At 42.8% G+C, this 18,524-nt stretch overlaps 1 protein-coding gene across 1 annotated transcript in view; it reads right to left on the bottom strand.

The window, feature by feature from the left end:
• tmc3 (transmembrane channel like 3) overlaps positions 1 to 18,524 on the bottom strand; it is a 72,031-nt gene that overhangs the window by 3,503 nt on the left and 50,004 nt on the right. The window contains exons 17-21 of the mRNA XM_028576936.1: positions 16,794 to 16,904; positions 8,706 to 8,831; positions 8,537 to 8,615; positions 1,202 to 1,244; positions 829 to 1,102 (exon numbers count right to left, since the gene is read on the bottom strand). Of these exons, the coding sequence (XP_028432737.1) occupies positions 829 to 1,102; positions 1,202 to 1,244; positions 8,537 to 8,615; positions 8,706 to 8,831; positions 16,794 to 16,904 (633 nt within the window). The remainder of the gene's footprint in view (positions 1 to 828; positions 1,103 to 1,201; positions 1,245 to 8,536; positions 8,616 to 8,705; positions 8,832 to 16,793; positions 16,905 to 18,524) is intronic.

Genomic DNA, 18,524 nt, shown 5'->3' with positions numbered 1-18,524 from the left:
GTGCTGCTTTAGTGAAAACGAAAAAACGGAACTTCTAAGATCAGTCATTATCAGTCCTATCGATTCGATTCCATCGGCTATATCTTCACTACTGAACAATTCTACAAAAAAAATTCCTAACCAATAAAGTTGCATCCATCACAAAAAGCCCAGCTCAGACCAAAGATTCACGATGAGACGAGTTGAAACATGCAAGTACTACAGCTTTTTAAAAGCTGCCAGTTCACACCAATGAGGCAAGACGACACGGTATGTCATCTCCATAGCAACGACTCGTTGTACTTCCGTCCTAACTCCCGACTTCCAGGCTTTTTGTAGCTAATTATATTGATTGTTGCATCTAAATATGAATGTGGATAACGTCAGTGCTAGTGAGGTGCTTGCTACAGTTACATTTCTAGTGATGAATCGGCAAAAACACGTTTTATTTCTCCTATTCTCTGCTTTGTCCTAGGCGCTCCCTCTCTTCAGTCACTCTCTAGCTCACTCCACTGTACGTGCTTGCGGGCGCACGTTGAGCCTCCGTTAACCGTTTGTGACAGAAACAGATTATTTTTATTGTAGCTGACTTTACCAGCTGACTTCTCTATTGGCTGTTGAAACAGGTGATGTCTCTTACGTTCTAAAACCAGCCTCTGGAGACTGGACCGGCTGAATCGCAGCCACACAATCAGCTGATTTGAGTCGAGCTGAGACGGATCGGTTCAGGCCGCTGCAACTTTTCTCTGTGACGTTCTAAAACGGTTTCGTCTCGTCGCAAATCTTTGGTTCTGAAGTGGGCTTTAAGTCAACCCGATTGGCTAAACCAATATAAAATGTGTGTCCGACCTGTTAGGAACGTGCTCCGGCCTGTGTTTGGGCAGTATGGTCACTGTTGGACTTCTGACAGATCCAGCCCCCCTTCCTCTGTTCAGGTCCGCCCTAGACGCTGATTGGGTGATGGTGCGGATGCTGTTACCACGACGAACAGGGGAGTTGAAGTTTGTGATGCTGCCGTTGCGTCGGGGAGATGGAGTGTGAATGGAGGCCTCCTGGCTCGTGATGTCGCTCTCCTGCTCATCCGGCTTTTTGTCCGCCGCAGCCTCTGGAGCCTGCAGCCTCGCTACGGTTGGGGTAAATGTTACAGGGTGAGGGTCACCACACGAAAAGAAATAATAATAACCCTACACACAGAAAAAAACGGAATAAACACCAGAAATACCTGCAGCCATCTGGAAGACTTTCTTCTTGTCCTCGGTCCGCTCCTAGACAGATTCAGTTTCAAACCATTAATTATTTTCCACATTCTTTGCTTACAACATTACTTTAAATGATAATTCAGTTATCAAAATTGTTGCTGATTAATGTTCTGTCAATCGACTTATCAAATTATTGAGATCAATTTTGTGGCTATTAGATTAGTTTCTCCACCCAAGAGCACTGGTTTATCTTTAAACTGTAAAATGTCTGCAAATTATTTAATGACCAACTTCAAGGGATCCATCACACAATTAGATTCATAAGCATTAAAGGGGTGGTAGAATGCAAAACCGATTTTAACCTGTCATAGTTGAATAACCACAGTTCGGTGGGTAAATAGGACATAGAAGCCCCATTGACACCTCTTTACTATGAAAATCTCATATTTTGAAACTGCCGCTGAAAACAGGCGAATCTCAAAAAAGCTACTTGCTTAAGTAAGCATCTCAAAATCCGGAACCTTAACCCCTTAACGCCGACTGTCGCTAATTTGCATCAAACCCTTTCCATTCCGACTGCAGGCGAGATAGCGTGTGTATTCCCCAAATGCCGGTTTGTTTACATTCGATACATACCTAGGAACCTTTTGCACGCACTGGTTTCTCGTAGGACCGGTCGGAGTGGGAACTACATCCAGTTCACGGAAGCGAGATTAACCCTAACCCTAACCCCTTAACCCATAACCCTAACCCTAAAAAGACTACTGTCAATGTTGGGGAGTAGGAGAGTGTTTTCTTTCTTGCTGTTGTCAAGATTCATTTATTTGTCAATTACTTTGTGACATGAATAAAATCTGAGATGGAAAAATGTGTTTTATTAATTTTACCATTTTGTAAAGAATTTTACCATGAATGCCTGTTGTCGCTAATTTGCATCATACCTAAATTTATATCTATTCTATATGCTATAGACAAATTAACAATCTCAACTTAATTTAGCATCAGCTTGGAGCGAGAAACACACATTTTTTTTTTATATAATTGTGAATAAATTCAGGCGTCCCAGGGTTAAGAGAACAGTCACGCCCCAACATTTACATAGGCTACACAACTGACCTGAGATCAGGTCTTCCGAATCTAGGTCACGCAGATCTCTGCTATTCCATTACAAAATTCATTTCTGAAACTTTTTTATGCGAGAAATCAACTATGTAAAGCTCAAATATGGGCCGTTTTACAAAAATGGATGGCTAATTGCAAATTTTGTCCAACTGTGTCGGAATTCAGCGGCCGGTGCTGCCTGTGTTGCTGCCTCGCCGCCCGGCTTGCCTTCCTTCACACACCCCGGCCTGCTCTGAGCTCGATTGAGCTCCGTTACGGCTGGCAGCCCACAGCACTCCATACCCGCGCAAAGTCACCGTTTTTTGGCTAATGGACTACTAAACGCCGCTGCTCTGACAGAGCTCCAGGGCCTGCAGCTCCCCTCTTCCTGCTAGCTAAATGGCCCGTGTGTGTGAGTGAGAGCGCGGTCAGCGAGCTTGTTACACCAGCAATCTGTTACCACAGGTTCCAGTTAATCTTTTAATGTGTGTAATTATAATGTGTTGAGTTATTTAAACAAACGATTTGGGAAATAAACGCTGCTTGTCCGCTAGTCTCATTGATAGAGAATTCCTCTTAAATTCACAAATATTCATTAACTTCAAATCGGACACTGTTGTTAGCATTATAAGACCCTTAGGGAGATGCTGTATTTATTCAAACATTAAATATACACAAATTATGCGGAAAATGAAGCTAACTATCCGTGATTTGTAGCTAGCTACACATAGCTAGGATTGAAGGGACAGTCATAGCTAATGAAACCCCCACTGTTCACAAAAATTCATTAACTTGAAATCGGACACCATTGTTAGCTTTATAAGACATTTAGGGAGATGTTGTATAAGTGGCGTGATGAAATTCAAACTGTAAATATACACAAATTACGCCGAAAATAAAGCTAACTATCCGTGATTTGTAGTTAGCTACACATAGCTACGATTGAAGGGAAAGTCATAGCTAACGAAACCCCTAGCTACTGTTCACAAAAACTAATTAACTTGAAATCGGACACCGTCATTAGCTTTATAAGACATTTAGGGAGATGTTGTATAAGTGGCGTGACGAAATTCAAACTGTAAATATACACAAATTACACCGAAAATGAAGCTAACTATCCGTGATTTGCAGCTAGCTACACATAGATAGGATTGAAGGGACAGTCATAGCTAATGAAACACCTAGTAGCTACTGTTCACAAAACATAATTAACTTGAAAGCGGACACCGTTGTTAGCTTTATAAGACATTTAGGGAGATGTTGTATAAGTGGCGTGACGAAATTCAAACTGTAAATATACTTTATTTATGCCGAAAATGAAGCTAACTATCCGTGATTTGTAGCTACACATAGCTAGGATTGAAGGGACAGTCATAGATAACGAAACCCCTAATCTTCACAAAAATTCATTAACTTGAAATCGGACACCGTTGTTAGCTTTATAAGACCTTTAGAGATATGTTGTATAAGTGGCGTGACAAAATTCAAACTGTAAATATACAACCCGGTCTCACGCCAGGTCGTTATATAGTGACGTTATTTTGATTTATTAATTCGTGTACAGGTTACGATTTTGACGTTTTTTTCATGTACATGCAACGACTTTTGAACGTGTACAGGTCACGCTTTTCAAACCTGCTCTGGGGGACGCAACAACGGGGAAATAAGGCGCCGCACGCCGGCCACAACAACGGGACGGGGCCGCCTTCTCGCGGGACGCAACAACGTGGGAAATGAGGCGCCGCACGCCGGCCACAACAACGAGACGGGGCCGCCTACTTGCGGGACGCAACAACGTGCGCAGCGGCACACAACAACGGAGAAATGAAACGCCACAACGGGGAAATAAAACGCCACAATAACGGGACGGTTATGGTTAGGAAAAAAGAACGGGGAAAGGAACCGTCACACGCGGGACACGCCGACAAAGGAACTGCAACACGCGGGACGCGATCCCCCGTCACCCGGGTGAAAGTCCTGTGTTTTCTGACCCATCCACCACCCCAACAAACATCCTTGCGCAGCCTTTCGCGTTATCAATACTACTCTCTACAGTCAGCGTTCTGGGATCACGAAATATGCTTCCCATTAAAATGCATTGCTTTCAATTTTGTAATCGCCACACAAAAAAACGCCACTTACGTGTCCTGTCCACGACTTAATAGATTACATAACGTAACTATATAACGAACTGCCATAAGACCTGGCTGAAATATAGCTACTCTAGTTATGCTGGCAGCTGACAGCCAGCCAAGATTTACTGGAACTGTTGTAAGAGATTGCTGGTGTAACAAGCTCGCTGACCGCGCTATCACTCTCACACACGGGCCATTTAGCTAGCAGGACGAGGGGAGCTGCTGGCCCTGGAGCTCTGTCAGGGCAGCGGCGTTTGGTCCATTAACCCCAAAAACTGTGACTTTGCGCGGGTATGGAGTGCTGTGCGCTGCCAGGCGTGACGGAGCTCCAGCTACCTCACAACAGGCCGGGGTAAGTGGAGGAAGGCAGGCCGGGCAGCGAGGCAGCAACACAGGCAGCACCGGCAGCTGAACTCCGACTCCGTCTTACCAAATTTGCAATAAGCCATCAATTTTCGTAAAACGTCCCATATTTGAGCTTTATATAGTTGATTTCTCGCTTAAAAAAGTCTCAGAAGTGAATTTAATAACGTAATAGCCCGAAAAACAATGTATAACTTTGCAGTGAGACTTGCTGTCGAGTCTCCCATGTGTTTCAAACCAATAAGCGCGTAGCTCATTCTGAATATTCATGAGCATACCATATTTGGAAGAAAAGCTCTTGTTCCAAATAGAGCCATATTCACAGGGTAGTTAAGGGCCTGATAAAATAGCATTCGGGCAATTTTCAACCCAACCAATGTTACATACTAGAGTCCGGATCGGGCTGAATTTTTCTGTCCGATCCCGGCCCACGTCCGACAGAGGCGTGACCGAACCCGGCCCAAGCCCGACAGACATTAAGAAATTTGAGTCCGAGCCCGACCTGAGCCCGACACAGTTAAAATCTCATTTTTTTCTCATACTAATGACACAGAGACATGTATGTTTGTTTGTATGGAAAGCCCGCTTTTATTAAGCAACTGTAAAACACTCAACAACAGATGAGCGCATCAGCGCAGTGAGCGCACACGGGCAACAAGCACAAGTTAACACAGGCGCGCACAAGAGGCCCAATCATACAATTGAAATAAAATGAACAACATAGGCCTACAAAAAATGGCCCAAGCTAACAGAACAAAATCCAAAAAATTCACACAAGAGGTTCTGTGGACCTATATGTCTCTTAATGAAATTCAAATCAACACGATTGTCCCCAGCAATGTAAAATTAACGTTAACACAAAAGCAGCTTATTTAAATGAAAATCTCTTACCATTTTCCTCGAAAACCGTATAGGCTACTAAACTGTAACATGGGATCTATTTACATAATCGATCCATCAAAGTTTAGGCTAATCCATGTTCTTATGCAGAAAAAGGATTGCATCAACGGTGGATGGCTTCAAGGCTGTCCTCCTCTGCTCAATCGTCCTGCCAGCAGCGCTGAAGTTGCGCTCACTGCTGCTGCTGCTGGCTGGAATGGCAAGGATGCTGCGGGCAAGGACACTAAGCTTTGGGTAGTTGAGTTGCTGATCTCTCCACCAGCCCAAAACATCTCTGTCGTCCTGCATTGCATGATTTTGAGTCGAGTACATCTCGACTTCGTCCCCGGCATCTGCCAGTACCACAGGTACATTTTCCCACTCCTCAAAGTCAACTGCAGCTTTCTTGGGTGCAGGTCCTTCTCCTTCAGTGGCGGCCTCCTCGGTGCGGAGTTCACTGAGCTGTCTCCGAACATCCAGGTGAAGGTTGTCTTTCTCTGAGGGGGACAACATTCGGAGCTGGCTATATTTAGGCCAAAGGAAAGTTGCGATTTTTTGAAGCTCTTGGATCTGCACTTTACGCAAAATCCAAATGAGATGCCCTTCGCGGATGATGGCTTGATAGGGGCTGTCAGTCGTCTTTCTGTTGCAGTGACGTTTCAGTCGCTCAAACCACAGAAACACCAGGTTTATGGTTGGGTACTGGTCCCCTTCAAGTTCACGCTGGGCATCATAAAATGGTTGCAGGAACTTGATTAGAAAGTCGAGGACATCTGGAGATATGGCATCGATCCGCCAGCTCTCTGCACGGTCATCCAGTTTTTTGCGTATTTCTTCATAAACCGAGCGGACAGAATTTAAGGTCAGATATACCGTGCTAAACCTTGTGTCAAGCTGCCATGCCAGTCTTTTTTAGGTATTTGACCAGCGCCTTGGTTGCTTGCAGTGTCTCTGCAACAGATGGAGCTTCTTGGGCCAGTTCTGTGGGGTCCAGGGCGTGTTGCATCACTGTATTGTGAAGGTGATCTTGGCAGTCAAGACGTCGATATGGTCTGAGGGCACTGATGATGTTTGCGCCTTGGTCTGTCACCCACACCACTTTATTCAGCAGACTAATATCCAGGCCATACTCCGTTAGAAGTCTGATGATTTCTCTCCTAATATTCTCCCCTGTCTTAGCCTCTTCCAGTGGGAATGCAGCTTTTGTCAATACGGCGCTTATCATTTTAAATGTTTGTGTCACAAAATGGCAAGTGATGGTCATGTAGTTTAATTTGTGGTAGTCCTCCATCCACATATCCGTTGTCATTCCGATTGAATTCACCTCAGTCAGAATGTCATTTAGCTGCTCAACCAGCTTTGCGCGTTTCTCTGTTGCCAGCTCACGGCACCGTTTTGACACAGCGGTGGGGTCAGGCAGTACGTCCTGCGCTGCCACTGAACCACATGTAGCACCGACGTTAATAAGCTGCTGGGCCAACTCAATGAAACCCCCTCCTTCAATGGAATGAAATGGCCTTATGTCTTTACAGCAGTACTTCACGCATTTTTCAGTCAGTTTTTGTTTGGTCTGCTGAGGGATTTTTATTGAAGAACTTGCAGCAAAGGCAGTGATGCTTGGCTGCTGTAGCCCAGGTGACTTACAAGCGTTAACATGACGCTGCATGGTGGAATTCCCGGTCCTCTTGCTGTCATATTTCATGACAACTCTGCAACCCCTAAATTGAACATAACCAACAGGTTCATCACTATCGGCCTTGACAATTATGTAGAAATACTTCCACACAGTAGACTTTCCTTCATTTTCAGTGGTTTTAAAATCTCCTGAGGCAAACTTCTTTTTAACGTCTTCCATTGTTGCGCTCCGAGTGCTCAATGCGCTGCAGCATGTAGCCTGTCTGATATGCACGTGTTTCGTTGTCAAAGCTGTCCTCAAATCCACACACAGAAAGACGGATGTTAGGTTAATATTTTAAATTTATTTTAATAATTTAATAAGCTGTTTTAAATTAAAAAAAAATTCCAATGCCTTAGGCTATCGCGCTGATGTGACTGAGCCCGACCCGAAGCCGACCCTCATTTCTAAATATCTGTCCGAACCCGGCCCGTCGGGTACCGTCGGGACCCGTTGGGCTCGGGCCGGGTATCCATGCCTTATTACATACCCCATTAGGAGACCTTAAGGAACATTGTAAAATACCCTATATAATCATTCTATCACCCCTTTAAAAATCCAGTGACATTCAACTTCTGACTGTAGTGTTATGTACCTACAAAGATCTCAACATGCTCAAGGCAGGCCCCCAGGAAGTGCTCTGGGCTTTGAAGCCAATTTGACATAGTGGCCATATAGTGGAATTACAACTTCCTCTGGAAATTTTTTCGAGCATCACAACCCCCACGAAATGACTCGTTTCACTATCAGAATTGAATTGAATCGTTTAATCACCATTCAAGTTAGTGGCGCGCTAAACAGGAAGTAGCAGCTTGACTAGCGGAGGTCTCTTGTGCTCCTGCTCTATGGGCCGCACAGTGCAGAAGCACTGCCGATCATCCTGGTCATTTTAGACGCGTCAGTTGAACTTTTTTGGCCTCATGCTCCACTGAGCAACTTTTACAGGACGGACGGGGCTTTGCCTTGAACGCTGTATCCAGGTCTTATTATACATCCATGGCTCAAGGCTGAAGACCGCTCCAATTACTGTCCAATTATTACCTATAACTGGTCATTCTTTCCTGCTTACTTCCATATCATATTCTTCCTGTCATATAAGGCCACCAAAGTGGATTAAAAGCAAATGCTATGATTGAGAGCGATGTAGACATATTTTGAGTCAGTCATACAAGGTATACATGAAAGAATGAAACTCAGAAACTCACAGTCTGGAGCTGCATTCTCAGCTGGTTGTTGGTGAATTTGAGGGATCTGGCTATGGCCTGGAGATAGTATATCAGCATGCTGAAACACACAGGGGCAACAGTCAAGATGGCACGTGTGTGTGTCTGTGTGTGTGTGTGTGTGTGAGTGTGTGTGTGTGTATGGTCTTACAACAGAAGCAGCAGTGCCGGCAGCACTACGACAGGGCTAGTGACATAACTCATCACTTTACTGAACCACAGGGGGAAGTCATTGGCCACAGTTTCAGAGATGATGTCATATATCTTCTCTTGACCACTGAAACACACATTTAAGTAGTTTAAGTTAACATGTAGAAACAATATAAACACGACAACACCTAAGGGTGCAGGTAACAGCTCCTACTTCAAATTTATTATTGAATAAACAGCAGAATCTAGCGAATATATTGGCTTTTCCCCTTGGCATAAATGTATGGTGACCAGATGAGAATGGGTAAAATTCGGGACCAAAATGATTTATTATTTTATTCAGGAATTCAACTGTCTGTCATGTAAACCCGAAAATACAAATAAAAAAATCATTAAAATCATGAACTCAAGTGTCATTATGAAACAAATAAAACAAACCCAATGCGCTTTGACATCAGCAACATGCATTCTAATTACTCTGCCTGCACGTGCACTTTCCCTCGCCTCAAGACTGCAACTTGCACTCTCTTCATCTACTCTATAACACAAAAAAGGGGACAAAAAGGTTGTATTTTTTGTAATTAACCTTTGGTTAAGTATTTCAACCACAGACTGTGGTGTCCGTCAGCTGTGATACCACCCTGTTGTCTCCCAATGGGGATGGGGGTAGGGATCGACCGATATAGATTTTTTTTTAGTGCCGATACAGATTTTTTTTCATCAGCCTTAGTCGATGACCAATACGGGCTGCCGATTTTCTTGAGCCAATATTTGGAGCCAATATTGCTTTTGCTCCCTCAAATTACATCATAAAAATGTAAACCCTGCCACACTGGATTTGTTTTCGGAATCTGCTCTGCCATTTCTTTAAAAATAATAAACAAAACACAGATCAGTGTCGCTTCTGCAATCATCTTACATTCATATCACCCAAATTATGTGTGCAATATGCATCATATGGATGGGTGCACTGCATATGGTTAACTGTGCAAGGGTAAAAGGCTTTCATCAACATCTACAACACAGCCTTGATGATGCATTGCTTGCTGACATATTATAAGACAGATATAATCAGGTCGTCACAAAATGTCCTTTGTCAACACATCTCAATAATTTAAGAAAACAATAAACCTGAAAAGTAGCCATTGAAATAAAGTGCTTGATTTGTAATTTAAGACTGTGCTAGTGGTGGAGGGGCAGTGCATGGTCTGCACGTGAACTGCAGCGTCTCCAGCCTACACAGATCTGCCTGTGGACGCCTGTCTGTAAATAATGCCGGGAAAAAACTATCGGCGAACGCAGCAGCCGCATATCGGCTGATGCCGATACGCGTAAAAACGCAAATGTCGGCCGGCCGATAAAATCTGTCTATCACTAGATGGGGGCTTTTATTTTGGAGACGAGGAGGACTTTCAGAACGTTTTGGAAGTGGGTCGCAGGCAGAGCGCCCCAGACCATCTGCCGGACCGGGAGCTGGCTGCAGGACAACTCAATCACCATTAGGGTTGGGTATCGTTTGGGTTTTTTCTGATACCGGTGCTAAATCAATACTTTTAAAACAGTGCCGGTGCCTACATTTACTTCCTGCTTCTTACAGTGCAGACACTCTATTGCTTGCTCCTGCTTCTGCTTGCATATTTCTGCTGATAATCTTGCTTTTCCTCTGAGAGAAACTATGAGCAGCGGCTCTTGGATAATTATAAATCACTGGACTATGCATTTTTTGTAGACATAGTAGGCTATTGTCATATTTGAACATTTTTCTGCGTGATTTTTCTAAAGTGACTGTAGCTAAAGCTAATTAGCAGCAAGATGCCACCCTTCTCCATAGAGGACTACTACAAACTCCTTCAGAAGATTGCAGTTCTGGAAACCAAAATTTACCGGTTAGAAGTAAATATGGAAGTGAACGGATCATGTGGAAATGACACCACTTTACCAGTGACCCAAAACAATGGACAAAAGCATGCTAACACACGACTAACTAGCACGAGCAAGACCACAAAGAAACAAGAGGGCTGTGGAACGGATAATAAATCAACAAGTGGCAGTCCTCCCTGGAACTCTTTTGGTGCAAAGATTTGCAAAGAGAACAGATTTGCTCCTCTGCTGCAGGACCCTGGACATGACCTGGATTACGTCCCATCGTCACACAGCAGGGTAAGGACTGAGAGCAATTCTAAAAGTAAAAAGCTACAGGGAAAGCTAATGACTGGGCCCCAAACTCTGATTGTGGGTGACTCTGTTGTGAAAGATATAAAAAGCAATAAAAACACCAAAATACTCTGTTTTCCCAAAGACATGGTGTCTGACTTGGCCCAAAGAATCCCAGATATCGTAGCAGCACACCCAACTGTGAAGAACATTATACTGCATATAGGGTCAAATGTTGTAAAGCAAAAGTCTGAAGTGCTGAATCGTGACTTTATGAATCTGCTGAACACAGTCAGCTCCCTAAACGCAAAGGTGTTTGTCAGTGGCCCTATACCGCCAGTCAGAGGAGGAGCTGCGAGTTTCGGCAGACTGTTGGCACTGAACAGATGGCTTTCAACTGCATGTACCAACAACCATTCTATGCAGTTCATTGACAATTTTAACATTTTCTGTGGCTGCAGACATCTTTTTAAAGCAGATGGACTATTCCTTAACAAGCCAGGAGTAAAGCTGTTCACCTCTAGCCTACTTTACTTTCTGCACCACACATCTGCTCCCTTGGCCAAGGACACGAGACAAGATGAACCAAAACAAGAGGAAGACACAACAAAGTGCGGCAGTGAGCCACCACAGCCCCCACCTGAGCAAAGATTTGACCATGGGAGACCAAAGACCGGAGATGAGAAATCTCAACTCCCCGTCTCACCCGTCCAACACTCCTCAAACCCCTTTGACAACCACGAAAGCTTTGAGGACCTCTTTAAGGATACGTCGCTCTCCCCTCTTTCCCCCATCCCCATGTTGGAGTTCACTGACCAGATGAAGCAGCTGGTAAATGCTGGGACCAAGTATGCCCCCCTTCCTTCTCCCATCGTAAAACGCCAGGCACCTCTGCCCCCTCAAGGACGGCAGTTAACTCCTTCTCCCCAAACTGATAAGGATGCTTGTGTGCAAAATGCAGTAAGCATTAACTGATATGGGCTGCATGCCTAGTAGCACTCATGACTTTTTCCAAGACAAGCCTGGGCCCTACGTATTAGATTCTTCCACAATTTATGTTGTGATAGGTAATAGAAAAAGAATGGTGAATAAGCACGGAACTGCAAACTTTGCAAATTTAGCATCCATTCCTCGTCAGCCACAGTCTGTTCCAAAAAATGAAAACGCACTAACACTAGCACTACTAAACGTTAGGTCTTTGGCGGGAAAATCATTTTTAATCAATGATTTTATTATCAACCACAATCTTGATTTTATGTTTTTAACTGAAACCTGGTTGGACCATAATAACAGTGCTGCTGTTCTCATTGAATCAGCCCAACCTAACTTCAGTTTTATGAGTGAGAATAGAGTGAATAAGAAAGGAGGTGGAGTCGCCATTTTGTTTAATGACTCATTCCAATGTACGCAAATATCTTACGGAAATTTTGCTTCTTTTGAATATGTGGCTCTTCAGCTAAGATCCTCCCCTCAAGCTCTACTTCTAAATATCTACAGGCCACCTCAATACTGTGCAAACTTCTTTGACGACTTTACTGAACTGTTGTCTATAATCTGTATTAACTTTGACCGTGTAATTATTGCTGGTGATTTCAACATTCATGTTGACAACCCCCAGGACCGAGGGACCAAAGAACTGTGTTGTGTTTTTGAGAGCTATGGACTGACTCAGCATGTGACACAGCCCACGCACAATAAGGGGCACACTCTGGACTTGATTATCTCCAAGGGTCTGAACATTTCCAAGGTTGTGGTGACTGATGTTGCTCTCTCTGATCATTCCTGTGTTTTCTTTAACGGCACTATCTCTCTGCCCAAAAGTGTTCAAACAAAGTTAATCAGAAAACGGTATATCACTGAAAACACCAGTGAATCATTCATTCAGCTTTTCTCCTCTACACCCACCCTCACTGGGGCCTCAGTCACTGAGCTTGTAGATAATTTCAACTGTAAAATTACGAATGTTATTGATGCTATTGCTCCCACTAAGGTCAAAGCTGTCTCTGGTAAGGAAAGATCTCCATGGAGAAATTTTATAGTTGTGAGAACAGAAAAAAGAGAGTGTCGAAAAGCTGAACGCAGTTGACGAAAATCTAATCTCCAGGTCCATTATAACACTTATAAAGAGAGACTTTGCATTTATAATACGGAACTAAGGAATGCAAGGCGGTCCTTTTTCTCTGACATTATTGCCAGAAACAATAATAATTCACGTGCTTTGTTTGCTACTGTTGATAGATTAACAAACCCTCCAGTACCAATAGCATCTGAACTGTTGTCTACCAAGGCTTGCAATGACTTTGCCTCCTTCTTCACAGACAAAATTCAGAAAATTAGACAAACAGTCAGTGCTTCCATATCAAGTACAGGATATGTGTTGTCACAATGTGCATGCAAAACAAATTCCAACATGACACAATTTCATACGATCAACCTTAAAAACCTGGAGGACATTATACAACATCTGAAAACCTCCTCCTGTTGCCTTGATATTCTACCAACGGGTGTTTTCAAAAATGTTTTGAATTGTTTGGCTTCTGATCTTCTACAGATTGTAAAAAGATCTCTGCTCTCAGGTATCTTCCCACAGGCCCTGAAAACTGCAGTCATCAAGCCACTCCTAAAAAAGAACAATCTAGACACGACACTAATGAGCAACTATAGGCCAATATCAAACCTTCCATTTTTAAGTAAAATCATAGAAAAAGTGGTTTTTCAACAACTCAACCTTTTCTTATCGCTAAACAACAGTTTTGATGCCTTCCAGTCAGGTTTTCGACCACACCACAGCACTGAGACGGCTCTTGTTAAAGTCTTTAATGACATCCACTTAAACACAGATAGTGGCAAAATTTCAGTCTTAGTATTACTTGATCTCAGTGCTGCATTTGATACGGTAGACCATGACATATTGCTTGACCGATTGGAAACTGGGTTGGTCTTTCTGGCTCAGTACTAAAGTGGTTGGAATCCTATTTAAAGAATAGGGACTACTTTGTGTCTATAGGTAATTATACATCTGAGCATACAAATATGACGTGCGGAGTTCCCCAAGGCTGAGTTCTGGGGCCTCTTCTGTTCAACATCTACATGCTTCCACTGGCTCAGATTATGGAAAACAACAAAATAAGTTACCATAGTTATGCGGATGACACACAAATTTACATAACCTTATCGCCAGGGAACTATAGCCCAATACAACAATTAAATATGTGCATTGAACAGATTAATGATTGGATGTGCCAGAACTTTCTTAAATTAAATGAAGAAAAAACGGAGGTGGTTGTTTTTGGAGCAAAAGAGGAACGATTGAAAGTCAGCGCTCAGCTTCAAACGACAATGTTAAAAACAACAGACAAAGCAAGAAATCTTGGTGTAGTCATGGACTCAGACCTAAATTTTAAAAGCCACATTAACATAATTAAAAAATCAGCCTATTATCACCTTAAAAATATATCAAGGGTTAAAGGGCTTATGTCTCAGCAGGATCTGGAAAAACTTGTCCATGCTTTTATCTTCAGTAGACTTGACTACTGTAACGGTGTCTTTACAGGTCTCCCTAATCAATCAGACAGCTGCAGCTGATTCAGAACGCTGCTGCTCGAGTCCTCACTAAAACCAAGAAAGTGGATCACATCACTCTAGTACTGAAGTCTCTACACTGGCTTCCAGTGCCTCAAAGAATTGATTTCAAAATACTTTTACGGGTTTATAAATCACTAAACGGTTTAGGGCCAAAATACATTTCTGATCTGCTACTACATTATGACCCACTCAGACCTCTCAGGTCGTCTGGGACAGGTCTACTTGTTGTCCCCAGAGTCAGAACTAAACAGGGGAAAGCAGCGTTCAGTTTTTATGCTCCACATATCTGGAACAAACTCCCAGAAACCTGTAGTTCCGCTGCAACTCTAGAGACCTATCTTTTTGATGTTGCTTTTCTTTTAATAATCTATTTTATTAACTTTAATTTCTTATACTGCACTGTAACTTTTATTCTTATACTGCACTATCAATTTTATTCTTGTCTTTTAATGTTTTTAATTTGTTTATTATTGTTTTTTAATTGTTTTCTAACTGCTCTTTAATGTTTTATGTAAAGCACTTTGAATTGCCCTGTTGCTGAAATGTGCTATACAAATAAAGCTGCCTTGCCTTGCCTTGCCTAAACGGTGCCTGAACCGGTACTTTTCAATAAAGTAAACAACAGTCAGTGACTTGTTTATTGCTAAGGCCATGGTCAAAATTAAAGATTTAATAATAATGTAATAACTATAACAATAACAATAACTTATTTCACCAGTAAATTGCTGTTGAACCCCAGATGGGAAAAGGGTATTTTACAATTACTCTGAATGCACCACGAGGCTACCTGTTTTAAGTGAACGCACCGTCTGTGTTGTTTAATTCCGACCATGGATATAAACATATATCTATGAATTCCGACAATGGCAGCTGCTGCGCTGCAGAGCAGACTGTTACATCCCGCTGTTGAAGTCCTCCACAGTGAAATACAGTCACACTTTACACGGTTTAACGTTAGCTGTCAGCATTTTAACCGTGTTTAATCCAGCTGCTAGCTAAAGGTAGGCTAACGTTACCTGCTGTCAGGTGTAGTGTAAAGTCAGGCACCAAAATGAGGCACCGTAACTTTCATTCTTATTCGGTCTCGTTACTACCGATTACGTTGGCACCAGTTCCCTATTGGCATCGCGTTTCGGTACCGAACCCTAATCACAATGAACAGTTTTTAATGTTATATCCGACTATAACTACTCGAGAGTCTGCTCTTGAGACTTTGCTAAAATTTTTGGGACGTCTGGTCACCCTACATAATTGTCATCTGCAGAAACCTTAACACCAATTTATGGACATAACCCTAGAGGATAATCTGGTAATTTGCTCTTGCCGGCAATCGCAGGGGCGTTCCCAATTCGAGACTGGTCCAAACCATGGACTGTAAAAATAATGGATGTACTTTCAGTAACGTCACCCATTGGTTTGTGGACTGCCATTTTGAAGCCAGTTTGCCAGGCCATCTTGGTATTTTGTAGCCAGAAGTGACCATATTTGGGCAAAAGGGCAGAGATGAAGAGGATGACCCGGCTAAGCCAGTGTGTCTATGGTTTCAATGGTGCTGCGCCAAGCTAAACACTAAAGAAGTTAAGTTGCTAATTTTCAACCTTTCTGATGCAAGTCTTTAAGCAAAGATTTACCGGCAGGTAAACGCAGACCTCCGGGTACTGGCACCATTCATCTGCATGTACAACAGTACAGAAAATCGACATACCGTACTTTCCCTTAAGTCACCAGCTAACGCTAGCGCTAGCTAGCCAGCTTAGGTTGACAAGGTGCTACTGAACAGTAAACAAGACATTTTTAGGCGACCAAAATGTCCCAATTAACTTTGATAAAGTGAAAATACACAGTGTGAGAGTCAAAATTTAAGATGAAAACACAGACAATCGCCAAAAACAAGGTCAGGACTATTTTAATGTCCACAGTGTTAGCATGGTTAGCATTACTAAGCCTCTGTCCTGATTGAGAGGTCCTAAAGCATCCCCTGCTTTTTTGTCTATCTCAAAATAAATCGGACCATAATTTACAAAATGAACATCAATCTGTATTGAAGAAGACTTGAAACTAACAATTGAGGCCATAAACTCATTACAAAAGTGTTTACTGAGGTAACAAATCAAGTGAGAAGTATGGTTATTTTCAGTGGAGTCAAAATTAGAGAGAATGTAGCTTTTTAGGAGCCTCAGCATTGACTTCATTTTTCAGACCCAAAAGCTTTGTCCATCATTTTTTTTACAGTCTATGAGCCAGAAAGCCTTTACAGGTTTTGGGACATCCTTCTATTGATATGGAATATAAGTCACAGCAGTTTCTCTAAACAACACACATCTTCTGATAATATATAAACTGTGTTTACCTGAATGGTCCACAGTGCTGTGATGGTCTGTATCTCACTATGGCGACGATGGTGGGCAGCATACACAGAAACAGCATGAAAAGCAGCATAGCCAGGTAGAAATTGTTTGATCTAAAAAAGGCAAGGCAAAGACAACATGGATGTTTCAAAATTAGCAATGTTCACATTACTGTTGTTTACAGACCTTTTCTCTACTGTTGCTTTTAGAGCAATCTGTTAAACAATTCCGCAAAATACAGCAGAAATGCTATGTCGGATGAGCCTAGGCTACTGTATTCTGTTCATTGGGTGGAAACCCAATAGGGCCACTACTTCCTAAAAAAACATCCCGTTGAAAGAAAAAGGTTGTTTGAGCATGAGCAGAACATAAAGAATTAGCTTGCATTACTAGTGAAATCTAAATGTAGTTTTAAATTAATGAATGGGACATATTTGATGTGCTGGTTTCGGGTACCTATAGTTAACCACACCTGTGTAGCTGTATTGTTTGAGATTGCCTGAGAAACACACTGAAGAAGGGCTTCTTGCCCGAAACGTCGTTGTGGCAATACAATACAATTGCCTCTGGAACAGATGCAAATCAGCCATCTTTAAACCCAAAGCAGCTGTGCTCAATAGAACTGTGCAACTTTCAATTCTGGTTCAGAAGCAGTCACAAGAAATACCATTGTCCAATTTCGGAATCTGTTTAAAACTTGTGCACAGATAAACTGCATCAGACTCTGCTGCCGGAAATACTGCCAGATGTCACTCTTTTCGGCCGGATGTCTGTTACCTTCCTCTTTCTTTGTGTTGGCGATCTAAACTCCGGTGGATTTATGAGGACTATGGTTAACTGCTCCTCAGATCTCTGCAGGTTAAATCCAGACAGCTAGCTAGACTATCTGTCCAATCTGAGTTTTCTGTTGCACAACTAAAACAACTTTTGAACGTACACATGTTCCACCAAAACAAGTTCTTTCCCAAGGCTATTTTGCAGAGGCACCGTGGCGCCGTCCGGGGCCCATAACGATTGTGATTGGTTTAAAGAAATGCCAATTAATCAGAGCACGTTCTTCCTCCACAGTGTCGTGGAGGAAGGTCTGGCAATGCAAGAATAAGACTGCCTGAATCTAGTGGGTTTTTGGGGGGGATTTTATGAGACTTTCAATAGATACAGCAAAAAGTCTTTGAAAAAGGAAAAGTTGTTGGAGGATCCAAACTCGGGTTGGGCAGTATATATCAATATATGAGGCTAGATATCGTATTAAATTTTGGATATCGTTTTGCCTATTCCTGGTTTTAAAAGCTGCATTACAGTAAAGTGATGTCATTTTCTGAATTTGCCATTCTGTTCTGCTTTTACCCACTTATTCATTATATCCACATTATTGGTGATATATATCCATCCATCCATCCATCTTCGTCCGCTTATCCGGTGTCGGGTCGCGGGGGGAGCAGCTCCAGCAGGGGACCCTAAACTTCCCTTTCCCGAGCAACATTAACCAGCTCCGACTGGAGGATCCCGAGGCGTTCCAAGGCCAGGTTGGAGATATAATCCCTCCACCTAGTCCTGGGTCTTCCCCGAGGCCTCCTCCCAGCTGGACGTGCCTGGAACACCTCCCTAGGGAGGCGCCCAGGGGGCATCCTTACCAGATGCCTGAACCACCTCAACTGGCTCCTTTCGACGCGAAGGATGGTGGTAATATATATATATTTTTCAAACTATTTTGTGAAAGCACCAATAGTCAA

Source organism: Perca flavescens, chromosome 1 (genome assembly GCF_004354835.1).
Source record: "Perca flavescens isolate YP-PL-M2 chromosome 1, PFLA_1.0, whole genome shotgun sequence".
Lineage (NCBI taxonomy): Eukaryota > Metazoa > Chordata > Actinopteri > Perciformes > Percidae > Perca > Perca flavescens.
The sequence above is the reverse complement of the archived record's forward strand: the minus strand, read 5'-3'. Positions and strand labels throughout refer to the sequence as shown.